Genomic DNA, 25,291 nt, shown 5'->3' with positions numbered 1-25,291 from the left:
ATTTCCTTTTTCACTCGACCCCCATGATCCAGGAGCTCCGTCAGGTGCTGGATGAGCTCACCTGTGGGCAACCATCCCAGAAATCCCTCACACCCTCGGAAGGGATCAAGGGACACAGGAACAGTCTCAGCGCCAGGTGCCGTACTGTTAATACACGGTTCAAGATTTTTTTTAAAAAATAAAAACAAAACAAGACTTCAAGCGGCTGTGTCGGACAACACAGTCGCCAACAGCCCACAGGCTCAGCAAGCAGAGCAAAGAATCGGAAATGACTTGTGTCAATTTCTGCTTGTTTATTATGGTGTCCAAAGAACTTACATTCGAAACACCGGATAATTCGACAGAATGAATTTCTATAACTGGAAGGAATGTGTTCAGTATGTCTACATGGCGACACCAAGAAGTAATTGAAGTGCCTAAACTGTGTACCAGCAAGCTATGCTTGAGCTCAGCCAACTCTTGCTCATGACTGCCACCACCTATGTAACAGTGAAACTTCCACGTCCCACCTTCTAGTATCAAACTCTCGAATTCCTTTGTTCGATGCAATGTCTTCGCATCTTTAACGGACGGGTCCCCAAGGGGATGAGTCGTGGAATCATTTGCCAAATCATGGCACAGAACGCATCATGAATCAATGGCCGGTCCACTCTTACTAACCAGCGGGATCGATTCCACATCTTCGATTTCTGCATCAAGCATTTTGGTTCGTTCATCCTCAGCCACCATATTGGGAGAAATGCAGCCAGAATCTTCTTGAACGAGGACTGAGAATTCAACCGATCCTGCCCTCACAGCTTCTGCTGTATCACCTTCAAGCATTTCTGCAGGCAGGAGCGTTGAGTTCTGATCACTTTGAGGAACAAGAAACAGTAGTGTCAATGGGACAAGCCTTGAAATGTTTCTAATCAAGACAGCGATCCAGAGGTTACTGAACTCCATTCGAGTCACACTCAGCATGTGCAGCAGCAAGCCACCCCACCAAGCAGACATCAGCAACCCGGCATTTTGTAGTGACATGAGTAGTGCGTAAAATGTTCCTTCGATGCCGGGGGAACAAAGCTTGGAGCAAAGCACAAGAAGTGGTAACCATTTGAGTCTGCCAACCATTTGGGAAATGCTGTTATCAATCATTGCAAAGAAATAATCCGGTATGCCAATTTTCAAGTTTAGCCTGGTCACCAATACCAGATCGAGCATTCCTGCCAGACTAGACAGCACTTGACCCCATAAAAGTATGCTGCGGAAAGGATAGTCCTTCAGAGCGGTTTGGTATAGCAAAACTCCAAGTAGTGAACCAACTGAACCAATTGCGTAGATGAGACCGATAAATCCCTGTACTGATGCAAATGTTATGTAAGTTCCTTTGGCAACAAGGCATCATCATAACAGGGTAGTAAGAAGGTAACAATGAAATGTCAAGATAATAATTGTGCGAATTGAGGCCATATTGTCAAACTTTGTTCATAAAAGTTGAATTAATATTGGCCTGGCCAAAACCATATAACATAAAATTTCAAGTTCATTTACGTAAAAGAAACCGTTAACTTGCATATCTTGCTGCCTGGTAGTTTCTATCTACATAAAAGAAACCGTTAGTGACTTGCATATCTTGCTGCCTGGTAGTTTTGCTTGATAATCGGAATAGCACCGGATGATGAACATATGAACAAAATGTATTCAGCTGAAATAAAGCCTCCCAATAAGGATTTAACAACCAACGGCTTGTAATTTCAGGTCTTTAGTCCTTTTTATGAAATGATGATATCTAGTAAGTGTGCATACCTCAGAAAACCCAGTTCCAACAACAGGGTCTGTGTACCAGTAGAACATTCCTCCCTGAATATCGAGGCTCAAATTGTGAGAAACAAACATATATACACATGGCCGCCAGACCTCGGGGCATTTCAGTGTTGCCCCCATTGACTGAATCGCTTTGTAGAACTTTTTATGAACCTGAATTCAGCAAGATATTCAGTGACATTACTGTCCATTGGTGTATCAACAGTTCAAGCAAGCAGAAATGTCATTGGTGTATCAACTGTTCAAGCAAGCAGAAATGTTGGTCAGTAATCTGACCTGCTTGTAGTCAAATTCTGAAACATGGTTCTCCTTCAGCAGGATCCCTGCCGAGAGCACCAGGGCAGAGGGGATGCTCAACAGGCCAAGAGCACCCTTCGAACAACATGAACAAGACATATGATTCCATAATGGCAGTCAGGGTAAGTATGAGAGACAAAGGCAATCATTTATGAGAAATTTCACACCTGAGAGCCCATTGAGTGAACAAGCAGGCCGCTAATGGAGAATCCAAGCAATGCCCCAAGAGAGGAGCTAAACCCACACAGGCTTTGCATGTCGGAAGCAAGGGGTGGGTGCGTGATGCTGTTCTGAGCAACCAGGGCGTCCACCGTCACGTCAGCTATCGCGGCGCCCGCGCTCTGCGCCGTCAGGGCCAGCAGCGCCGGCATGATCCCCAACCCGCGGTGCAGGGAAAGCATCAGCATTGACGACACGCCGACCACGCCTGCATTATGGCAAGACAAGGATGCAGAACCAGCTGGCTCGACCGGCCTGATGGAACCAAGGAAGTTCAGATCTTTAACCTGCGAGAACGAAGTACGGGCGTCGGCGGTAGCCGGCGACCGGGAGAACGTCGGTGAGCAGGCCCCAGAGGGGCTTGACGACCCACGGCGCGTCCGTGACGCCCTGGTAGAACTGGGCCGCCGATGGCTGCACGCGCTGCACGTCCTTCCAGTAGTACCCCGCTGCGACGCTGCCGACGGCGTTGCCGACGCCCTGGCAGGCGCCATAGACCGCGACGACCGCGAGCACGAAGCTCCAGTGCAGCTGGCTGGACAGCCGCCGCAGCCATCGGCAGGGGGAGGCGACGCAGCTTTTGCCAATGATGACGCCGCAGCCGGCGGCGGCGGGTTCTTGGAGGCGGAGGTGCCCGTCTTCCTGGGGCTCTATCTGGGCCATTCGCGGACGCGGATCTAGCGAGGACCCGCCGCAATCCGCTCAGAAATAATGCAGGGCTAGGCGATGGCTTGCTGGTGAGACGCGAAAGGTGCTCGATTCGTATCCGAGCTCACTCAGCTCGGGGTTTGACCTCACTGGGCTCAACTGCTCTAGCACGTGTAGATCGTGATCTGCCATTGGTGCGCTCTGCAGGTTCAGTTTTGCCTGCGTCTGTATCTGTACCGCGTTTCAGCATTGGGTATGGATCCCGTTCTACAAAAGGGTCGATCGATCCATCAGCTACCAGACGACCCAATGTCTGGATCAGTGAATTGTCTCTGTTTGTCTGACAGGGTACCCCGTACAAAAAAAACTTCACCTCCCGTGCTGCTGCTGCGCTGTCGCTGTCCGCTCCCACGCATGGCCAGAGGTCGATCAACGGTAAGGCTGAGTCTAGTGGCGCGGGGGCAGATATCTCCCCACGTCAGCTTTTTTTTCAGATTTAATTATTTTATTCTCTTTTGTTCGCGTACGCAAAATAATTCAATAAACTAATTTTATTCAACTAAAAAATTACCGATTACATCATAACTAAAAAAGGAAATTACGTCGCAATTAAAAATAGTAAAAATACATAATAATTAAAAAAATTGTAATCCTCCTCCGAATCCTCGTCTAGTCCAAACTCTTTTTCCACCATCTTGACGGCCTTGAAATTAGTACGTTTTTCTGCTTCGTCCATATCCACGGTTGATCGGGACTTCATTATGTTCCATTGCTTGAATAGTTTAGCCTTCACTAAGCCATCCCACATGTTCTTCGTTACAAATGCTTTACTTGCTACCGCACTGCTTGATGAGGATTCCTTCCTCTTCTCCTTCCGCTTAGCCGCCTTGGCCCTATCACGGCCTATTGGACGAGTCTCATTGTCCTGCTCGGTGTCTTCTGTTCCGCCAGAGCTGTACTCACCCGAAACTTCGAGGCGGGTTCTCTTGCTACTCACATCGGATCCACTACCAGGACCATGTTTCGCTGCCCACTTAGGTTCGTGGCGAACAGCTCTCCACCAATGATGGCGCTTGAATGCTGTCGTCACTTTCAGGTGTTCTCGTACCTCGCCATTGCCCCCTCCATGACCATTGCATCATCTACTCCACTCTGACGTACTCTTTCTTCTTGGATGTAGTATCCATTAAACAGGACCACCTCGCGGTTGCACATGTTCCAATGGTCCTTCAGTTGCTTCATTGTGCGACGACGGGACGGCTCCGCGGTAGAGTTGAAGGTCTCCGCTATTTGGCCCTAAAAACTCAAACCGGTCTGGTTGTTGCCGGTGATAGAGTCATTCGAGTGATAAACCCAAGCATGTACCTAGCCCAAACATATTGTTAGTTATTTAAAAAAACACGATATTTAAATACATGAACACTGATTAAATTACCAGTTTTTCCTCCTCTGCAATCGTCCAGTCAAGTCTCTTTGGACGCTTTGGTTCGGTCGCTCCTGCTCCTTCATTTTGAGACTCAACGAAGATGGAGCTTGGAACCGTGGGTGCTGCGCGCGGAGGTGGTGAGTATGGACCATATGGAGGTGGAGCGTATGGAGGTGGAGCGTATGGAGTTGGAGCATATGGAGGTGGAGCGTACGAAGGTGGTGGGTACGGACCTTCAGTCCCGCTCCTTGTGCCTGGAGGTGGAGCATATGGAGGTGGTGGGTATGAGTACGGACCGTACGGATAATGATATGATGGTGGAGATACCCCTGGAGCCGGAGGTGCGGCAGGGGGGAATAATGCCTGGGGTTGCGGCGAAGAATTGACATCAGAGCGGCGATGCATCGGAGAAGGCTCATCTTGGGGAGATGCTTGTGACTTGTCGGACTGCAAGAGATCGGTGAAGGTATGAAAATCTGGAGACCAACCGGTCATGGTGAGAGAGATTTCGGATTGTAGAGGAGAGAAATAAGCTCAAATGGGGTGGGGTATTTATAGGGGGTTGGAGATGAAATTTGGAATTTTTATAATTTTTTCGAATTTTTTGGAGTTCAAACGGTCAAATAACGGCTAGTTCAACGGATAGTCCGCGTGGATCAATTGAAACGTGCCACGTCACGTCCTCTCGCCTACGCACGCCGACGCCAGCGCACCGCCTCGCTCCCGCGCGCCTGCCAACGCGGGCGAGAGCGGGGTGACAGTGCCCGCTCCCACCCGGCGGGATTGATCCCGCCTTCTCTCTCCCTCCCGCCCGCCTCCCGCCTCGCTCCCGCCTGAGCCGGGCCGATAGGGGGGTGGTACCGCCCCCGTTGGCACCAGCCCAATGCATGGCCATGGTCGTCCGACCGCTTGGACGCCGCACCAGCCCACCCCTCCGATCATATGTATTTCGTTTCCATCCGCTTATTTTGCTGCCACCAATCATATACCGTACTTCCCTACTTATTTTATCCATATTGTTCTCTCAGCTAAAGAAAATAATTAAAAATCTCTATTTGTTATACTAGGAGTTTATTTTTCTTACAATCTCTTAAGATCCGATGTAAAATAAGCATATTTTTGATGTTGTAAAATGAAAACATCGAACGTTGCGAATAGTAAGGTACTGAGAGAACAGGTACTTAGATCACAGACTTTGACTTTGCAGATGATTTCGTGATTTGGTATTCTCTTCCATTACGATGTTTCAAGATATTTTCATTCGTTTTCAGCGTATCTTTTCCCCAGTCCAGATGCGATTGTTACTAGGGGACACTAGGCAACTGGGAGCAAGCATGTTTCTTACGGACACAGCAAGCCACGTGCTCCATTTTTTCAGACAAATGCAAGCTTCTCTCCATCTTCCTTCACAGCATTTTTTTCCCCTTGAACTTATTTCTTTAATAGGAGGGCGGCCAAAAGGAATAGGGAAGAATGGACGGAAATATAGGTAAATACAAGTTACAGCCGTACGTATGCGTCTCTGCACGACCGCCTCTATTTATCGTTCATATTCGATCCAAAGCTTCACCGTGGGAGGCGATGTTTTAGGTGCGACGCACATGCCTTGCCTGCTACCTCCGACCCTATAATCACACAAAGGGGAGGAGGTTCGGGGAGAAGCATTTTCATTTCTACCGCTCTCTTAAAAAAGTTAAAGTTCTCGAACCACCCATCAAATTCAAATTCTGATTGCACGGTTGTATTTTTTTAAAAAATACCTTCAAAACAAGATGTCACTTGCGTATGTTTCAACAATATTTTTTAAATACACATAAATTGTTTATGTTGATTAGAAAAATACCAATATAAATTAGTAAAAATAATCAATTGACTTGCTAAAATTACCTATCACTGATCATGTAATAAATATCCACGTACCTTAATATAATTATTTGCCATCATCCTCTAATCACATCATCCAATTATATTTAAAATATCAACATCAACATCTACTTAACTAAGCTAAGGTGAGTCAAGCAACATTTTGTAAAGCGATGGGAACTTTTGCAAAATTTATAAGCAAATTACAAATACACTAAAAAATATTTTCTCACACAAAAATATATCTTTAAAATATAGCGGTGTGAGATTTTGTTTTGAAGTTTTTATTAAACGAGTGCAACTATGTCATCGAATTTTAATTTGGATGCTCGATATTGAAACTACAATTTCTTTTAAATCATGTATTTGTACACGGTGCGGAAGTTAAGTGGAGTGGAAAAACTATCAAAATAGAAAATCGTGATAGAGACTTCCCCTAAAAGGAATGACTGTAAGGCCGGCCTAAGGCCAACCATACATTAGCCAGGTCCATTTTTTATACATAAAACTCCGAAGTTCTAGGAGAATAGAAGATGGAGAAGAAGTGAAATCATAATTTCTCAAATTTTCCAAAAGAGAAAATTGGATTGCAATCCAGGATGCCCCTATTGCATTCTGGTGGTGACCGTGCTCGAAACTTGCATCCTCTAAATATCACACGGGGATGGTATGTTCTTCATGTCAAGTTTTTTATTATATTTGTATAAATTCTTTTTTATCTCAAATGGAAAATTGAAGACGTGCCTATTGTTTTCAATGGGCCTAACACTTGAAACCGCAGCAAGCATCTTATTAGTCTTGCTTGATCGTCTTCTGATTTTGTTGCACGTAGTATTGGCAAATGGGAAACGCGAGATTTGTTGCCTAGTCTAATGTTGCACGTTGCCTCAATTTGGGGCGGCTGTTTTGGCGCCGAATCCAACATCTAGTTTTCAGAAACCCGCGCGACTGGCGTCTCAATTCCTGTCCGTCCGATCCGCCCCGCGAGCGTCCCCACTACCACATCTCCACCGTTGATCCCCTCTTCGTCCCCAAAGGGCCAAACTCCCCAAGCGCCGCCTCCTGCCGGCCGCCGTGCCCCTCTTCCCCTCTCCGGCAGCGAAGGGTGAGGGCGGACGACGAGAGCTCGTGAGAAGGCGGGGCGAGGGGATGCAGCCCAAGATCAGCGCGTTCTTCAAGCGGCAGGAAACGGCCCCAGATCCGAACAGGTTCCCCCTTCGAATTGATTACCCTTGGTACCAAATCCTGCCGGATCCGAATTTTTGTGTTTAATTGCTGTGATGTCTGTCAAAATAATGCGAGGAGCAGATGCATTGGCACATGTGCTACACGGGGAGAAGCAACTTGTGATTCCGTTCTCATTTCCGCGAGTTTGCGCAGTGGCGGTGGCGAGGGGCACGGGCAGGGAAGCGGCGGCGGCGCCGCGGCGGAGGAGAAGCGGAAGCCCAAGGGCGGCGGGCGCGGCGATCTTGTCAGCAAGAAGAGGAGCTACGCGCAGTTCCATCTGGAGCTGGGGCAGCCCGATTTCGTCCTCCACACCTGCTCCGTCTGCGGCATGATGTACGCCCGTGGGAACGACGACGACGAGAAGGTTCACAAGGCGTACCACAAGAGCTACTTCGAGGGAGTCCCGTTCAAGGTCTTGTCGCTCACTTGCTCTCTGCGTCGCACTCTTGTTGCGTGCTTCTTTGGAGAGCGTCTAACTAACCGATGAGCTGCAGGGCTGGCGAAATGAGACTGTGATTGCAAGGTCTGAAGGCGGAGATCGGGTAATTCTCGCGACTGATGAGAATTCTCATATGTGGAACAGTAAGGTACAACTCAACCGAACTCAATGCCTTGTGCTAAAAATGTTATGAGCACAACAATTTCTTAAGAAATGCAGACTGTTAAACCGTCCAGTTTCACTTTTAGCACAGCTGTTATCTGTTTGGGTCTTTTTTGCTAATTGCCTGTAAATGCCTAAGCTTAACTTCACAAAATGCGGATGCAAGTCGTATAGATTTATTATACAACTTATGTGATGCCAAACTAACATGGCAGGTCAAGGAGGTGATCGCAGTGGTGGAGAAGGAGCTGGGATTTGCTGAAGGGAAACTCCTGCATAAACTTTGCAAGGTAATTACATACTGTTAGTTCCTTTATGATAATCTCTGCAGTACATTTGTCTTTCTTGGTAATAAAATCAAATAATCTTTACTGTATAGGTTTATCTGTACATATCTGGCCAGAGAATTGTGGGCTGCCTTGTCACTGAACCAATAAAAACAGCGCATAGAGTTATCCCGAGCTCCAAGGAAGAAAGCCATAGTGATTTGCTGCCTAATAATAATGAATCGAGGAAAACAGATCATACATTAGAGTTTGGCAAAATCAGCTTCAAGAGGGAAATCATAAGACGGAATAATCCTTCGGTCGAGAACAAAGGAGAGTGTCAGGATCCTGGTGCTATAATCTGTGATAAGGAAGCTGTTCCTGCACTTTGTGGATTTCGTGCCATCTGGGTTGTACCATCACGGAGAAGAAAACGAATAGGCTCCAAACTAATGGATGTTGCAAGGTAAGACTATGTCTGATTTCTCATGATGCATATTTGTTCCATAAATTTCGTCCATTTACAAGGCTGCATCTTTTTTAATGTTCGCCATTCCCCATTGTGCCCACAACTCAGATCATTTTCAAGCTTGCACTGTTCCGCCTAGCAACAAGATACTATAGCAGACTGCTCCAGTTTGCGCAGTGATCAAATTCTTTTAAGTTGTAAAAAGTATTGGTAGGCTATTTTTTGATAACCCTAATATATTTTTTCGTGCCTTTGGTGAGCAATTTCCATATACCGAGCTCCTCTCTCCTGATATTGCCACTTCCATTCATCTGATGCAGAAAAACCTTCTGTGAAGGCGGGACTTTGGGGATTTCCCAGTTTGCTTTCTCACCCCCAACCTCCTCCGGGAAAGCGCTAGCATGCCGCTACTGCAAGACCAGCGCATTCTTAGTCTACAAGGACATGGATGTATAAAAGATGTACACTAGAAGCCCCCCTCTGAAACTCTCTCTCCATTGTAAAATACTTTAAATTATTGCCACATCTGGAACTTATCTGCTTGTATTCAGTTTGACTGGAAAATACTGATGTTTCTAGCTTCTCTTTGCGACAAGTAATAACAGATTCCTTGTGATCTTCATAAATAAGTTCTCATGATCTCACAAACAAAATTACATCAATGCTGCTGAACTGACCATGACACTTACAGGGTGCATGTACAACAAGATCAGTGATGTATGCACACAAAAATGAAACTGCAGCAGCAAAATAACAATGCATATGCATTCTGTTTCCAAGAAAAATAAAGAACTGAAACTTTTCAAACATCAAATGCATTTTATGCTGATGTGGATCGTCTAGAATATTCTTGCACAACAAAGTGGAAGATGAAGAAAATCCTAATGTTTCCTAGTTGATGGATCATTGATAGCTGCATTTGAGTACTCGTCAACTACTGCTTTTGTAAGGGAGGGTCTCAATGAACTTCGGGCAGTCTGGAAGTGTGTGTTACGAATGAAACTTGCAGAGATATCTTCCCTCAATGCTGCCATACCAGCTTCCCTGCAAAGGCCTTCAAGATCAGCACCAGTGAACAGCTCGGTACACTCTGCGATCTTCCAAAGATCTACATCCTCCCCCAATTTCATTTTCTGTGTGTGGATGCGTAGTATCTCATATCGCCCTTCCACATCTGGCGGCGGAACATACAAGACCTGCAAATCAATGGAAAATTATTGTTGGTGTCTTTGTGTGAGCATGCCTCCATGAATGACAATCAAAAGTAAAGACACCTTGTCAAAACGCCCTGGACGCATAAGCGCAGCATCAATTGCATTTGGGCGATTAGTAGCAGCCAATACAATAATTCCCTACAAAAAAAAAAGAATAGCCTTCTAGTGAACATACATGTAGATTTGATAAGTAGAATCGCACAAAGCTATTGGCAGGCTAAATTTACCATAGCCAATTCTAAACCATCCATTTCAGTCAACAAAGTTGACAAAAGTCTTTCTCCAACTGTGACACCACCACTAGAGTTCCCACCAGGGCCAGTTCTGCAAGATCATAGAAGTACCATTTTAAGCTATTTTGTAGTAAAATTCAGATTCAGTACACTGAATCTAAAAGCAATGATCAAGTCTGGAGTCCACATGAACCACTTCTACTTTAATAAAAAAAGAAAATCTGAGAAACCATTCAACAAGATTTTATTTCCCACTCAAACTGTTCAATTATATTATGTGTCGTGTTGCAGATTTCACTATTGTGATAAAAGACTGGTTATGATAATCCATATCCATTTCTGTAAGAGATGACCATTCTGAAATATATATTTGTTTTTACTAAAATTATGCGCCAATTGTCAGTGCGTACCTTTTGGGGGCAATTGCATCAGCCTCATCAAAAAATATAATGCTTGGAGAAGCAAGACGAGCCTTCTGAAATGTTCTTCGTAACAGAGCTTCACCTTCTCCAACATACTTTGAGTATAATTCTGCGCCACTGTTATAAGAATATATGTGAAGAACCTAGTGAGCGTTGAGGAGCAGATTTGAAGGTACATTTGATTTTTTGGCTTTTTGCAGCTGCAGCCACAGCAAGCAAAATTGCATTACTGTGTTACTGTAGCGTTGCTTGCTGCAGCTGCAGCCGCAGCTGCAAAAAGCACTACCGAACGGTTAACTCAACCAGCAGAAAACCAGTGAATTATGCTAGTCTGTTTTAAATATCGTGGGATAAATTTCTCTGTTCTTCACATGGAAAGTGAGCCATTATTTGTATCAATATATAACATTGTTCTATGACAAACCTCAAAGAAAAGAAAGAAGCTTGAGAAGCATGCGCTGCAGCCTTTGCAAGGGTAGTCTTCGAGCACCCTGGTGGACCATGCAAAAGTACCCCCCGGACTGGTGGTATCCCAAGTCTGCCATATGCAGCAGCACGCTTGATGGGCCACTCAACAGCTTTCTGAAGCTCTTTCTGAAGCATAGGAATACTCAGCATAAAATAGGTTTTCACTAGAAGGAAGCTAAAACAGGAAACATACCTTTAGATCTTTCAAGCCTCCAATATCATCCCATGTAACAGTCGAAATTTCTTTGGTTACCCCTCTTGTTATGCTTGGACTTACCATAGATCTAGCAGACTCCCAGTCCTCCATTACTAGTTTAAGTACATTCTCACCCATGTCCAACATTCTGTGATATGCAAGCTTGGCAGCTTCTCGACATAAAGCTTCCAAATCAGCACCAACATAACCATTGCAGAATGCAGCAACCATTTGAAGATCGACATTTTCATCAAGATGTAGGTTCTTGGTATAAAGCTGAAGAAGATAAAGATATATGAAATTACACCTTATGTAAAGACATCAAGAACATGAGCTCAAGATTTCATAAAGTGCGGGCATTGATATGGTGCCAGCACATATACAAACAAGTGGTTAAAACTTAAAAGTCAATATTATATTTTTCTTCAACAGCAATTCTAAGCTACATGCCTAAATTGAACAGTAACAACAAAAAGAGAACATACTATACAAAATCATAATTCATAAAGGGAGGAAAAGGTCACAACTTAAAAAAGAAGAATCTATTACCTTAAGAATCTGCAGCCGTTCTTCAACAGTAGGAACAGTAACCTCTACCTCTGAGTCAAAACGTCCTCCTCTTCTCAATGCTGGATCAATAGCATTCACCCTGATGAGATGACAAGCTGTTTGTTCAAGAAGAAAGACAATATCCACCACAATTGTTCCAGCAGGATTCTTAAACTTGGACCTTTAGTTATGCCAACAATTCTAAAATAACAAATCACACGTGTGGCATGCCCAGACCTGTTAGTCGATCCAACAACAACTATGTGAGGAAGCATCTTTGATGATTTCTTGTTTCCATCCATCAGAGTAAGAAGCTGGCCAACAATGCGGGCCTCATTCTCTCTCCTGTGAAAATAAATTAAGATTCATTTTTGACAACACACATGAAAAAAAAAGGTATGAAGAACCTGCCTATTATTGCGGCATGGACATATGGCATCAAGTTCATCAATGAATATCACAGCTGGTTTACCCCGTGAAGCCTGAGAATATGCTTCAGAAAAGGCTTCACGCAGGAACTTTTCTCCCTCTCCCACATTGGCTTTGTGTACAGAATACGTACTGTCAAGATGGGCACAAACAACACTTCAGGGTCATGTCTAAACATATGATGTACGGGTCAGCACTAAACAGAAACACTTCAAAGTAAATATGTACTTTATCATTATCAGGTGCGCATTGCATTCTCGAACAATAGCTTGAACCAGGCTTGTCTGCCAAAATAACATCCACCATATAGTTAGCTCTTGCCAATTTTGGTACCAACAAGTAAAATAACAGCAAATTCCAAACCAATTTGAGCAATCTACAATATATGAAGATTTGTGATAGAATTAAGACTAGGCTGCAAATTCAGTACCTTTCCGGTGCCAGGAGGGCCGTGGAGCAGCAAACCTCTCGGCCACTGAAGGAAGCAAGCCGAACGGCGATTAGCTGACTGAATTACACAAAGCTGTAGCAGACAATGACGGGGTCTGATGAGAGCAAGAGGAGGCGACACGGTACCTTGAGGCCGAGCAGGCGGGACTCGCGGGCGTAGAGGAAGGGATACGTCACGAGCTCCCGGAGGGCCTGGAGCGCCCTGCGGTTGCCCGCGACAGCCTCCTCCGCCCGCCACCCTGAGGCCGACTTGCCGTTGCTCCCGCCACCGCCTTCGTTCGCCGTGTCCATCACCTCACCGCTTTGGCCCGCAAACAGTCGGAGCTCGTGCCGCATCGGCCGTGTTTGGCACAGCTGAAACTTATTGAGAAGCCAGCTGGTGGCTAGCTGGCCAGAGAAGCAGCTGGTTAAAGAAGCAGCTGGTCACAGGCCCTGTTTGGCACAGCTGAAACTTGTTCATAAATTATTAACAATTAATAGAGTGTCATTAGACAAATAATTAGGCCGGCGCGGGGCGCGGGGGCGTAGGCCGGCGCGGGGCGCGGAGGCGGAGGCCGCGCGGGGCCGGAGGCCGGCGCGGGAGCGGAGGGCCGGCGGGGGGCGGCGCGGGGGCGGAGGCCGCGCAGGGAGCGGAGGCAGAGGCGGCGTGGTGGCGGAGGCAGAGGCGGCGCGGGGAGCTGAGGCGGAGGCGGCGCGGGGAGCGGAGGCAGAGGCGGCGCGGGGGGGGAGGCGGAGGCCGGCGCGGGGGCGGAGGCGGAGGCCGCGCGGGGCCGGAGGCCGGCGCGGGAGCGGAGGAGGCCGGCGCGGGAGCGGAGGAGGCCGGCGCGGGGGCGGAGGCCGCGCGGGGCCGGAGGCCGGCGCGGGAGCGGAGGAGGCCGGCGCGGGGGCGGAGGCCGCGCGGGGCCGGAGGCCGGCGCGGGAGCGGAGGAGGCCGGCGCGGGAGCGGAGGGCCGGTGGGGGGCGGCGCGGGGGCGGAGGCCGCGCGGGGGCGCAGGCAGAGGCGGCGCGGGGAGCGGAGGCGGAGGCGGCGCGGGGAGCGGAGGCAGAGGCGGCGCGGGGGGGAGGCGGAGGCCGGCGCGGGGGCGGAGGAGGCCGGCGCGGGAGCGGAGGGCCGGCGGGGGGCGGCGTCGCGGGGGCCGGCGTGGGGCGGCGCTGGGCGGAGCTGGGCGGCGCCGCGGGGGGGCGCGGGGGCCGGCGGGGGGCGGCGCCGCGGGGGCCGGCGGGGGGCGGCGCGGGGCGGAGCTGGGCGGCGCCGCGGGGGCCGGCGCTGGGGCGTCGCGGGGGCCGGCGCGGGGAGGATAAGCAGACGATCTGGTTCGGGGCGGCTGCTGGAGGAAGCGCGGATAGACGGGCCGTCCACAAGCGCTGCTCGCGGAAGCTGGGCCAGAAGCGGACCGTTTGGCAACCTCACGACTTAAAATTGTTCACAAGCTGGGCCAGAAGCGGAGCCAAACAGGGCCATCGTCGGGTTTGCGCTCGAGGGTTGCCACGTGGGGGCGTCGCCGCTCCGATGAGTTCCGCCGGCGGGAGGAAGGAGGCGACGAGGAGAGGCGTTCGGGGAACGAACCCTAAACCTTCCTCTTAGGACCCAACCCAAGCCCAATTCGAGGCCTGCTCCGCCGCCGTATTAATGAGGTTAGGTGGGCCATTTGATTGGGCCCCCGTGTGAACGAAGTTTAGCGGACTTGTAGTTTGTAGTATCGTACGTTTACGTTCCCCCATGTTTACGATCGTTCCTCTCTCTCGACCGGCAGCTCGAATGCTCGATGATCCCCAGCTTTCTCCTTGCTCGACCTGATCGATCGCAGCAGCCCGCTCCTCCTTGGTCGACCCAACCCTACCACTACCACCACCTATCATGGCCCCTCCATGGGTCGTCTCGCTCGAACGCAGTAATCAGAGCTACGAGCAAACATGGTGGCAGATCCACCGGCGTCTCAAGTGAAGAAGCGGCGGCAGGGATCGACGACCAGTACGGCAATGGCGGCCACCCTTCAGGCCATGAATAGGGCTCTCCGAGCGCCGTCCAGCGCCGCCGACATCGCGCTCGCGCCCACTTACACCTACTGAACTCTCGCCGGAGCACCGCCGTCGAACGGGGACTGAGCTTGCAGATTGGAACGGCGGAGCACAGATCAGCCTATGCCTTGTTCGGACCTGACCTGCACCCCGGCGGCCGTCGGTGGACCATGCCATCGCCGCGCCGACCAACGGTCGTTGACGAGTGCGGAGGACAAGGAAATCCGAGAAGGGAGGGTGGAGGGGGCCCACCACCGCCTTGGCCTTAGTCGCCGCCGCGCAGGCTTCCGCCGGTGACTTGGGCAGCGGACAGGGAGGGCAGGGGGAGCTGGCAGCGGGCAGGATCAGGGGGTGCCGCCCAAAGGGACGCCGGGGACCGATCGATCAGTAGTTACTAAATCGTAGAGTACACAGCTTCTAGAGGTTTTTGAACAGCCGAAGAAGTGCATGTTGAAAGAGCTAATCGTGTTTCAGACAATTTGATCCCGTTCCTGTGGTTTCCTATGAACCGCAAGAGTGCTCACTGCTCAGTGGTAGCATGGGCCGCCACACAGCTGTGTATCAGTCCACTTTCTCCCAGTACGTAACACGTGACGACGCTGGACCCCAGATCGCAAGTCGTGCACCGGTGGTTGGCGCGTAAGGAGCAGCGGTGTGGACTCCGGGAGCACCGGCACGGACCATCATCATCCACGAAGCTATTGTGGACATGCAGTCTGCCAGTGGCAGTTTGAATGCCCCGGAATGGCGATGCCGCCACAGTGCCAAGTACATGCTCGGGCATACATAGTCAATCCAGTCACCCAGCTCGTCCCCGGCCGGTGAACGGCAGCGCCAGAGAGGAGAGAGCGCGCAGCAACGGGCCACGGCCACGGCCACCGCCCCGCCGACCTCTCCTCTCCCCTCGGCCAACTAACAGCGACGCAGGGGCAGTAAATGCCGCCATTAATGGCGCACCTAGAGCCCCTCCGCTCCGCGCGCTGGAGCCCGGCCACAGCCAGGCGCCGCCCGGCCGGACGCTGCTCGCTCGGGTCGCCATCAATGAACACGGTTGCATCCACATGCCCCGGGGGCCGGAGCCCGGCCTGCCCCGCGCCGGAGGAAGATAGCTAATCCGGGAAGGAAATCCGATCCGAGCCGCCGTGGTAAAGGCACCGGGGCCCGGCCCGGCCGGTGTCCGCGTGAGAGCATTTACTCGCGCCAGTGAGAGGTGGAGAGCGGGCAGCTCAGGCGCAATCGAAGCTAAGCACGGAGGCTTTGCCGCCCATGGCGAGATCATGATGTGGGGGCAAGCGAGTACCGGCGGTACTAGGCGAAGGAATTTAACGTCGGCGACGCAGCGCGCGGCATCACGGGGCGCACCCCATGACATCGCCCTGTCGCTGCCGCGGCGTACGTGTCGCGCCGGTTGCCCGGGCGACGTACAGATCGCGCCGGCCACCTAGCGACGTGCCGTGCCGTGCGTGCGTGCCCACCGGCCACCAGTGTGCGGTGTGCTGCCGGCGCGCGGACCAGCTGAGGGAGGGAGACGCTCCCGCGATAGATTTCCTCCCGACACCGACCTGCCCGACCCGTCGCGCCCCATCTCTCTCTCTCTCGCTCCCGCTCTCGCCCTCGCTGAGTGCGCCAGCCGAGTCGCCTCCACCTGCCCCCTTTCTCCAGGAGGAAAAGGGCCTTTTCTTGCGCGCGGTGACGTCCCGTGAGCTTCCGGTTCTACCGTTCTCGTAGGAAAGACGTGCTCTCCTTGTCCTCGTCCGCGCAAGATGGGGCGGGGGCTCGGCGGCGCCGTCGTCTGCTCAATGCTGGTGCTGCCGGCGCTGCTGGCGCTCGCCGCCTCGCAGCCGGTGTCCCCGGCTCTGTCGCCGTTTCAGAGCGCGCCGCGGCCTCCGCCGGCGCCGGCCGCGAGGGCGTCCTCCCCAGCGCCGGCTCCGAGGCAGTCGCTCCCACCGGTGCCGGCCGCGAAGCCGTCGTCTCCACCACCGACGGCGCAAGCTGGGAAACCATCTCCGTCTCCGAGGCCGGCTCCAGTGCCGCCTCCGCCTGCCTCGCCCGTTCCACTTCCTGCTGCGCCGCGGCCGGGCCCCAAACCGTCTCCGCCCGCGGCTCCGGCGCCAAGCCATTCACAGCTACCTGCCACGCAGCCTCCGCCGCCTGCGCCACGGCCGGCTCCGACGCCGCCACCGCCCTCGTCGTCGCCGGCGCCAAGGCCGTCGCCTTCACCTACCACACCGGCCCCACAGCCGCCACCAGCTCCGAAACAGTCTCCATCACCGGCTTCACCACCACCACCGGCTCCGCCGCAGCCTTCGTCGAACTCCACGCCGTCGACGTCCTCGACATTGGGCCAGCTCTCGCCCAGCTTCTACGCGCAGTCCTGCCCGGGCGTGGAGCTGGCGGTGAGAGATGTGGTCAGGTCGGCCTCCACCCTGGACCCCTCCATCCCTGGCAAGCTTCTTAGGCTGGTCTTCCATGACTGCTTCGTCGAGGTACGTAATGCACATTGTCTGAATCTACTTCTCCTTGCATTTGGGCTTTGCGGGAAATGCCATTGCAGTGTTGCAACCGGGAGGGGGGGGGGGGGACAAAAAGTGAAATGGGTGTCCCTGATCTAGACGACCATGCAGACATATTTTGGTGGCTTAGTTTTTATGCATGCAAATAACTAGATCTAAGTTACATTCAGAGCTATGGACGTGCAAATCCTTTTTCAGGCTACTTTGCCCAATGACTTTCAATACCCCGAAAATTAGAGCGCTGAGGAAAAGAGACGAAAAAGAAAGTTATGTATTCCAGTTAAAATTCTGCAGACCTGAAGAAACGGAAAATGTACACATTGTAGCAGCAAATTTAGAACTTATGGCCCCTTGCTTAGTTGTCTGAAGGAAGCCGGAGGAAATTGTTCTGAATTGCATTCTGTGATAATGCCAGTGCTCAAAGCTTTGCATAATCTATCCTGCTTCCATTTGTCTTAATCCTGATAGCGCCTGCATGGTTTAGTTTTCAATGCAGCAAGCTTCCTCCAAAGCAAGACTTGTAGGCTATCTGGTAGCCAGATGCAAGTACTTAGTTAGACCCAGATCTTCAGACGTCATTATGCCTACTTGAATACTGGGCGCCAAACAGCAGTGTGATGTTTGAAAGCCCACATGTGTGTTACTGCAGGCAGCAACTAGCATCTTGTATCTTGCATCTGCACTCTCTGCGAAAACTTTCAAGCATGCAATTGACAGATTTCCATTTAAAAGAGTTCTATTTTCTTGATCTCAGGGATGCGATGCATCAGTATTGATACAAGGTAACGGCACGGAGAGAACCGATCCTGCAAATCTGTCGCTTGGTGGGTTCAATGTCATTGATGCTGCCAAGAGATTGCTCGAAGTCGTGTGCCCTGCAACTGTTTCTTGCAGTGACATTATCGTCCTCGCCGCAAGAGATGCCGTTGTGTTTGTACGTATCAGGCCAATCAGCTCAAATCTCTCATACAGTTCGTGCAGTTTATGCCTGTCTTTTTACTGCAATACACTAAAAACTGTGAATGCTTAGTTACCTTGGTTCTTGACATGAAACATCTTAGAGAAACAACAGTACCAAGCTTAACTGCTTAGGTGAAGGTACCCAACACAAAATCTCACGTTCATAAATGCTGAAGGGATTGGATCTCTAAGCATTCAATGAATTTGATTGTTCCTGGTCCCGGATATGATATGATGTGACCAAACCTCTGCAAGATACAACTTATGTACTAGGTTAGTCGTCCAAATGTGTATTGATTAGACACAAATACAATGGGACAGGGATAGTGACAGCACCTTTAGCTTATTAGCATGTCCAAAGTTATTTCAATTAATCTCATGTTTGTCATCACATGTTTGGGACCTAGCCACTAGTTGTACAAATTCCGTGTCACATACTGTCTCATGGTCTGGCCTTTTGAGGGGAAAAAAAAGACTCTGGACGTGGACGTGGACCTGCGTATCACTTTCATATTGGAACTGCACTTTAAGTTGCTGCATGAATCTAGATTCAGTGCCACAAGAAAAAACCAAATTAGCTGACTAACTTGGTCCAAGAAAAGCAGCCAGCAAATTAAAGCAGTTCAGTTACTAGAAAAACAGAAGCAGACACGCCAGCAAGGTGGCAATTGTGTTCAGTACCTAGTGAAAAATCCACCAACTGATGCTTGTGCTGCGAAACCAGACCGGAGGACCGGCGGTGCCTGTGCCCCTGGGGAGACGAGACGGCCTGGTCTCGTTGGCATCCAACGTCCGGCGAAACATCATCGACACCGGCTTCTCCGTCGACGCCATGGCGGCCAGCTTCACCGCCAAGGGTCTCACCCTGGACGACCTCGTCACCCTCTCAGGTACACAGCGCAGACGCACACTTTGCCCTGTCTGGCACGTCGTTTTTTATTTACTCGCCGAGGCTAAACACTGTGCGGTGCAGGTGGGCACACCATCGGGTCGGCGCACTGCAACACGTTCCGCGAGCGGTTCCAGGTGGCGAACGGGAGCATGACGCCCGTGGACGCGTCGATGAACACGGACTACGCGAACGAGCTGATCCGGGCGTGCTCGGCGAACGGCGCCGCGTCGGCTGCCGTGGCCGTGGACTGCGACTCCGGGTCGGCGTCGGCCTTCGACAACCGCTACTTCGCCAACCTGCTGGAGGGGCGGGGCCTGCTGCGCACGGACGCCGTGCTGGTGCAGAACGCCACGACGAGGGCCAAGGTGGAGGAGTTCGCCCGGAGCCAGGAGGGGTTCTTCGCGAGCTGGGCGGGCTCGTACGCCAGGCTCACCAGCCTCGGCGTCAAGACCGGCGCCGACGGCGAGATCAGGCGGACCTGCTCCAGCGTCAACGGCTGATGGATCGTGAATGGGGTCTGGGGAGCAAAGTATGTGTAGAGCGAGCGATCTGTTTGCATTTGTGTACCAATATATGTGTAGGCATCATGTTAATGAAGCACTTGCAAAATTAAAAGAAAAATGATGCCTATAATCATAGTCACAGATTGACCCCAAAACATCCACATGAATAGACCATGGAAAGATGCCGCCAACATGGAAGATTTTGTAGAATCTGTCGGCTCATGGTAGTCGGCTCGCCGTTGTCCGCCGCCAAACCGATGGATCAACTAATGGCATGGACATCTCGCCGCCTCCACCGCAAGTAGCTCTGGAACTGCATCAGAGAGTTAAGTGTAACCATGTAGTAATAAGCATGTAGTAGCTCACTTTATTTTATAAGTAGTAGCTCATTTTGAGTGCGACTTTGAACTCACTTTATTGTATAGATAGTAGCTCGCTTTGAGTGCGACAAGTCATTGTAGGGTCTGATGGACTGGTACTATGTACTGGAAAAAAATTCTGTGCGGCGGTGCCGCATTTGGCCGCTGTGCGACACCGCCGCTGATTCGTACCGCGTGGACCGCAATACTCATCCAACGGAGAAACGAATTCGTAGAGGACTGCCGTGCGTGTACGTTCAGCTTCGGCTCCAACCGCGTAGCCGCACGCACAGGCGCCTTCCGCGTAACTTCCGCCTCGTGTCCGCACGGGCTTGATCGCCTGCCGCATCTCGCGAGTGCCGATTGCCCTAGTCAACAGGCCGCCGCTATAGGCCCCTAGACAACACGCCGCCGCCATAATTTTACCTGCGCAATTGACAGCTGACGACGGCACCATCATTGCTACCACTGCAATGCATGCTCAACACTCGACATGGAGGCTGATGGAGATCATAGTGTATTTGAACCCCACTCTATGCAATCTGAGATCAATGTTGTTGTCGGGCATGATGACGATGAGATCAGTGCAACTGTGGAGAATCATGGAGACAAAGGGAGGCAAACAACTCACGTAAGCCCACCTAGTTGTCTAATCGCTCTTTATTTTTCATTAATATTGTTTAATCATGCATGAACGTACTTATGTATTCCTAATCTGCCTGTCTAGTTATTTAATTGCTCCTTATTTTTTTAAAAATATTGTTTGATCATGCATGAACGTACTTACGTATTCCTAATCTGTGTCTAGTTGTTTAATCGCTCCTTATTTTTCATTAATATTGTTAGATTATGCATGAATGTACTTACATATTCCTAATCTGCCTACCACACATCAATGACAAAATTAGGCAAACTTCGATTGTTCCTGAAGTCGGAATGGCTTTTGATTCAGAGGACAATGCTTATGACATGTACAATAATTATGCCGGTGCAATTGGATTTAGTATTAGAAAGAGCACAACAAGACACCGACCAGATGGTAGTTTATATTTGAAACATCTAGTTTGTAGTTGCGAAGGATATGCAAAAGATGATTCATCAAAAGGCATGACAAGGACAGGGTGTGGTGCTCGCGTTCAATTCAGTGTTAGTAAAGAAGGGATTTGGATGGTGCAAAAGGTTGTGTTGGAGCACAATCATTATCTTGCTAGTCCAAATAAGAAAATAAAATCTAAGGTCCCAACGGCGTGTCACAGAAGCAGATAGGAAGCTAATTGGACAGATTAGAGAGGCTGGGATGAGACCTGCTCAGGTGTATGAGTTCATGAAGGAGTTTTATGGAGGAGCCGATAATGTGCCATTTACTAAGACAGATTGCAATAATGAGATTGGCCGTGAGCGCAAGAAGTATTTAGAATCCAATGATGCACAGACACTATGCAACTATTTGAGAAATAAGCAAATAGAGGATCCTATATTTTTTATGCAGTTGATATTGATGAGGCAACTGGTCGAATAGCTAATTTCTTTTGGGCAGATGGTCAGTCTATAATGGATTATGCATGCTTTGGTGATGCTGTGTCATTTGACACCACATTTCAAACTAATAAGTTTGAATTGCCTTTTGCTCCAGTTCTTGGCACCAACCATCACAAGCAAACTATAATTTTTGGAGCTGCATTGATATTTGATGAATCAATTCCATCATTTGTTTGGCTGTTTGAAACCTTTTTAGAAGCAATGTCAGGGAAGCATCCTAGTACAATTTTCACCGATCAAGACGCAGCCATGGCAGGTGCAATTGCTTATGTATTACCAAACACAAGTCATCGTCTTTGTATATGGCATATTTATCAAAACGCTGCTAAACATCTTGGGCATGTAATTCAGAAGCATCCTAAGAAGTTTCAACCTGCTTTTAAGAGCTGTGTTTATGAAGATAGATCTGAATTTTACTTCAATAAGAAGTGGTATGACTTGTTAGAGGACTACAATCTTAAGGATAATCAGTGGATGGCAAACCTTTATTCTTTGAGAAGAAAATGGGCACTTGTCTACCGTGACTCATTTACAGCTGATATGACCTCTACTCAAAGGAGTGAAGGAATGAATAATATTTTCAAGAAAAGATTTCGTAGAAAACTGGGTCTTTCGGAGCTACTTGTAGAATGTGAGAAGGTATCTGCTAGTCTTCGTGAAAATGAGGTGAATGCAGATTTTCATTCACGTAGAAAGATCCCAAATAGTTACAGCCCCAGTTTGCCTATGTTGAAAACTGCAGCTGAATCATACACAAGGAGAATGTTCTCGGAGTTTGAATCAGAATTTAAGGATCAATTTCTATTCACCGGGCAATTGTTACAAATAGAGGGGTCAATTTTGACATACATGGTTACACATATGCAATCATCTCATGGAGCAACAGTTGTATTCAACACTGCAGATATGACCATCAAATGTTCTTGCAGAAAGTTTGAGTCTATAGGTGTGTATACTAATTTTGATTTGTAATTTGTTTTGATAATCCCTATTGATGAATAATGGTAACCATATATGCCAGGTATATTATGCAAGCATGCCCTCAAAATCTTCAACATAAAAGATGTTTTTATTTTGCCATCACAATATATACTAAATAGATGGACAAAATATGCAAAACGAGAATTTTTTGTAGAGAGGCAAGGGGCAAAGAAGGAAAATTTGACAGCCCAAGCTGCGCGTATCTCACGAAAGGCGACATCTATTGCATTGAAGTGTTCGCTGTCTAAAGAGCTTCTTGATGATTTGGAGAAAGCCATTGATAAACTGGACTTGGAAGCAGATAATTCTATAAGCAAGTTGCAAGAAAAAACTAATGAGGTTCCTCCAATTGTGACGGTTTGTTCTACAAATACATTAGCAGGCAAAATATCGTTTAGAGTACCCGAGGTGGTAAAAGGCCCAAAGAATAAACGAACAGTCCTATCACTTGAAAAGAGAAAAGGGAAGAAAAAGAAAAATAAAAGTGGCGACAACAAAGGTATTGATCCGACAAACTGTAGAAATTTCCCTAATATGTATTGTTCCATTTAATTTTTTGGCTAGTTTAACTTGTATTGTTGATTACAGGAGAAGATGATAATAGTGCAACTGAAAACAGACATGAAGCCGCTCGTATGTATGGCCATCCTTCAACAGTGGCAATTCCATCAATCCAAAGCTGTTATGCTAATGCTGCAATGCCACGCTTCAATATGTATGTGAATTCTTCTGGAATGGATGCCCATGGTGTGCAAGGAGGATACACGAGTCTTTTACTTGGAGTTCATCAAGATGCCGTATCAGCTGTTAGGAAATTACATTTTGATGGTGTGCCAAACAATGAAAACATATGACAGTTGTTGTATTGGTTATTTGTACTATGATGCAACCATTTTAATTTTAAACTGACAGATTGCTGCTGCTGATTAAGTGTCAGCTAGTACCGGTTATTTCCTTCCTGGTGCTCAACTGATGTTTAGAGTCATAAATCAGCAAGCCGGTATGCTTCTGGCAGTGGCAGCTTCTGGTTTGCCAATGCCACGAGCACAAAAAGCAGCTGGTTCAGAGAAAACAGCTCTTATTTGGCATTTCATCAAACACTTGGTGGTCAGGGGACAAGCCATAGCCCAGCCACCATCTCGGGTTGAAAGTCACGAACCCAAGCACTCGTCCTGTGCTTACCTTGCGCTGCGAGCGGAGCGCGGAGGCGAGGCGCCGGCCGTCGTGGCGGTGGATGGCGGCAAGGGCCTCGGCGATGTTCTGCTTGAGGTTGATGACGGCCTCCTGGAAGCTGCCGTGCGTGTCTGTGAGGCGGAGGAAGGCGTCGAGGAGGCGGTCGGACACGGAGGAGGCGGCGCCGGAGAGCACGGCCTGGGCCGGAGAGCACTGCCGTGCGTGTCTGGCACTCGCGAGATGCGGCAGGCGGTCAAGCCCGTGCGGAGACGAGGCGGAAGTTACGCGGAAGGCGCCCGTGCGTGCGGCTGTGCGGTTGGAGCCGAAGCCGAGCCGAAGCCGAACGTACACGCACGGCAGTCCTCTACGAATTCGTTTCTCCGTTGGATGAGTATTGCGGTCCACGCGGCACGAATCAACGGCGGTGTCGCACAGCGGCCAAATGCGGCACCGCCGCACAGAATTTTTTTCCGTATGTACTAGAGGTGTCAACGACTGAAACGAGCCTTTCGAGAAAAAAAAATTGATTGAAACGGGCCGGAACGCTTAGGCGCCCAATCGCAATCTTACTGGGCCCGTGACGAATCAGCACCATCATCCGCCTGCTCCGCTCCTCGGGGCGGGCGGGCACGCGCGGCAAAAAGCGGCCCGGATCAGCCCATTGGCCATCGCTCGCTCGGCCATGGAGGCAACTTTTGCTTCTATGGATTATTGAAACACTTTGCAGTTATGCTTCCCTGAGCACAATATAGTTAAGACTTTTTTTTGTGGAGTAATCGAAATATAACTAGTAGCCTAGTATTAGTCCTCTCCCCTTCCTACGTAGCTCTCCTCTGAAAGGAAATGGAAGCTATCTATGCTCTTAAATACTATAAATAGCTACAGTAAATAGACACAATTCAGTTAGTTTCTGCGTGAATTCAGTCCGTTTACAAAAAAAGGGGGCAAAATTAAGATCACAAGCACATCTAAATCAGACCATCATGTGACATGTTTATCAGATTTACTCCTTTTAAGCTGATTTGCTGTGTTTATATAGTAGGCGGCTCTAAATCAGGCCGGTCTATTAGGTGATATTACATGCTGTTTATATCTTGAATATCTCATTGACCCTTGTCGGTCCATGTTACAAGTGAAAGGAATATATGCCTGGGATGTGGTACTAGTGCTTGAAACATTATGCGGTGAAGCTTAACTAGAAATCTGAATAAATTTGGAAACGATCCTCAGTTGCAGCAGCAGGTGATCTCAGCTATGCACAGCAGTGCCTTGGGTGGCCATTCCGGCGTTCCGGTCACTTATAGCAGGTTAAAGCAGTACTTCTATTGGCCTGGAATGAAATCTTAAGGGCACCGTTTTGTCCAGTCTTGCTCGGTTTGCCAACAGGCTAAGCCTGACCGCGCTCGGTATCCTGGGCTGCTTCAGCCTCTTTCTGTACCGGATTCAGCATGGCAGATGGTGTCGCTCGACTTCGTTGAAGGTCTGCCCCGCTCTGGTGCCTACAATTCTATTTTGGTTGTGGTCGACAAGTACTCTAAATTTGCGCATTTTGTCCCACTCAAGCACCCATTT

General features: G+C 49.4%; 4 protein-coding genes across 7 annotated transcripts; 2 read left to right on the top strand and 2 right to left on the bottom strand.

The window, feature by feature from the left end:
* Positions 1–259: 259 nt before the first annotated feature.
* Positions 260–3,213, bottom strand: LOC112899036 (probable folate-biopterin transporter 2). Its single transcript, XM_025967364.1, has 5 exons — positions 2,607–3,213; positions 2,268–2,527; positions 2,080–2,175; positions 1,786–1,956; positions 260–1,335 (listed from the first exon to the last, which is right to left on the bottom strand). The coding sequence occupies exons 1-5, from the start codon at positions 2,980–2,982 to the stop codon at positions 628–630; spliced, it is 1,611 nt and encodes a 536-aa protein (XP_025823149.1). The 5' UTR covers positions 2,983–3,213; the 3' UTR covers positions 260–627.
* Positions 3,214–7,302: 4,089 nt separating this feature from the next.
* On the top strand, positions 7,303–9,418 carry LOC112900024 (protein CHROMOSOME TRANSMISSION FIDELITY 7). 4 transcript variants are annotated; one of them, XR_003230146.1, is made up of 7 exons: positions 7,303–7,464; positions 7,565–7,895; positions 7,978–8,070; positions 8,300–8,374; positions 8,464–8,816; positions 8,928–9,029; positions 9,140–9,280. XR_003230146.1 is itself a non-coding variant. In XM_025968724.1 (6 exons), exons 1-6 carry the CDS (start codon positions 7,406–7,408, stop codon positions 9,273–9,275), a joined length of 975 nt encoding a protein of 324 aa, XP_025824509.1. In that variant the 5' UTR covers positions 7,307–7,405; the 3' UTR covers positions 9,276–9,418. The 4 variants fall into 4 exon arrangements, 3 of the variants coding, with proteins under 3 accessions (XP_025824509.1, XP_025824506.1, XP_025824507.1); XM_025968724.1 differs by lacking the exon at positions 8,928–9,029 and having other exon boundaries at positions 7,307–7,464; positions 7,637–7,895; positions 9,140–9,418; XM_025968721.1 differs by lacking the exon at positions 8,928–9,029 and having other exon boundaries at positions 7,308–7,464; positions 9,140–9,418.
* Positions 9,414–14,360, bottom strand: LOC112900023 (cell division control protein 48 homolog B). Its single transcript, XM_025968720.1, has 13 exons — positions 14,245–14,360; positions 12,907–13,118; positions 12,761–12,805; positions 12,559–12,614; positions 12,313–12,462; positions 12,139–12,246; positions 11,902–12,001; positions 11,350–11,628; positions 11,113–11,282; positions 10,677–10,805; positions 10,261–10,357; positions 10,094–10,171; positions 9,414–10,015 (listed from the first exon to the last, which is right to left on the bottom strand). The coding sequence occupies exons 2-13, from the start codon at positions 13,114–13,116 to the stop codon at positions 9,701–9,703; spliced, it is 1,737 nt and encodes a 578-aa protein (XP_025824505.1). The 5' UTR covers positions 13,117–13,118; positions 14,245–14,360; the 3' UTR covers positions 9,414–9,700.
* Positions 14,361–16,562: 2,202 nt separating this feature from the next.
* Positions 16,563–19,725, top strand: LOC112901496 (peroxidase 18-like). The gene is made up of 4 exons (XM_025970427.1): positions 16,563–17,285; positions 18,067–18,246; positions 18,997–19,162; positions 19,246–19,725. Exons 1-4 carry the CDS (start codon positions 16,563–16,565, stop codon positions 19,662–19,664), a joined length of 1,488 nt encoding a protein of 495 aa, XP_025826212.1. The 3' UTR covers positions 19,665–19,725.
* The last annotated feature ends 5,566 nt before the right edge of the window (positions 19,726–25,291 follow it).

Source organism: Panicum hallii, chromosome 7, assembly GCF_002211085.1.
Source record: "Panicum hallii strain FIL2 chromosome 7, PHallii_v3.1, whole genome shotgun sequence".
Lineage (NCBI taxonomy): Eukaryota > Viridiplantae > Streptophyta > Magnoliopsida > Poales > Poaceae > Panicum > Panicum hallii.
Note: the sequence above shows the minus strand (reverse complement) of the source record. Positions and strands in the feature narration are given on the sequence as shown.

Coding starts and splice junctions, on each gene's coding strand:
- LOC112899036 (XM_025967364.1), bottom strand. CDS start 2,982: ATGGCCCAGATAGAGCCCCAGGAAGACGGGCACCTCCGCCTCCAAGAA. Junction 2,528..2,606: donor CCCGTACTTCGTTCTCGCAG/GTTAAAGATCTG, acceptor GCCATAATGCAG/GCGTGGTCGGCGTGTCGTCA. Junction 1,957..2,079: donor CAGAATTTGACTACAAGCAG/GTCAGATTACTG, acceptor TGCTGAATTCAG/GTTCATAAAAAGTTCTACAA.
- LOC112900024 (XM_025968721.1), top strand. CDS start 7,406: ATGCAGCCCAAGATCAGCGCGTTCTTCAAGCGGCAGGAAACGGCCCCA. Junction 7,896..7,977: donor TCGAGGGAGTCCCGTTCAAG/GTCTTGTCGCTC, acceptor GATGAGCTGCAG/GGCTGGCGAAATGAGACTGT. Junction 8,071..8,299: donor CTCATATGTGGAACAGTAAG/GTACAACTCAAC, acceptor CTAACATGGCAG/GTCAAGGAGGTGATCGCAGT.
- LOC112900023 (XM_025968720.1), bottom strand. CDS start 13,116: ATGCGGCACGAGCTCCGACTGTTTGCGGGCCAAAGCGGTGAGGTGATG. Junction 12,247..12,312: donor TGTCCATGCCGCAATAATAG/GCAGGTTCTTCA, acceptor TTATTTTCACAG/GAGAGAGAATGAGGCCCGCA. Junction 10,016..10,093: donor GTCCAGGGCGTTTTGACAAG/GTGTCTTTACTT, acceptor ATTGATTTGCAG/GTCTTGTATGTTCCGCCGCC.
- LOC112901496 (XM_025970427.1), top strand. CDS start 16,563: ATGGGGCGGGGGCTCGGCGGCGCCGTCGTCTGCTCAATGCTGGTGCTG. Junction 17,286..18,066: donor TCCATGACTGCTTCGTCGAG/GTACGTAATGCA, acceptor TCTTGATCTCAG/GGATGCGATGCATCAGTATT. Junction 18,247..18,996: donor CAAGAGATGCCGTTGTGTTT/GTACGTATCAGG, acceptor CTGCGAAACCAG/ACCGGAGGACCGGCGGTGCC.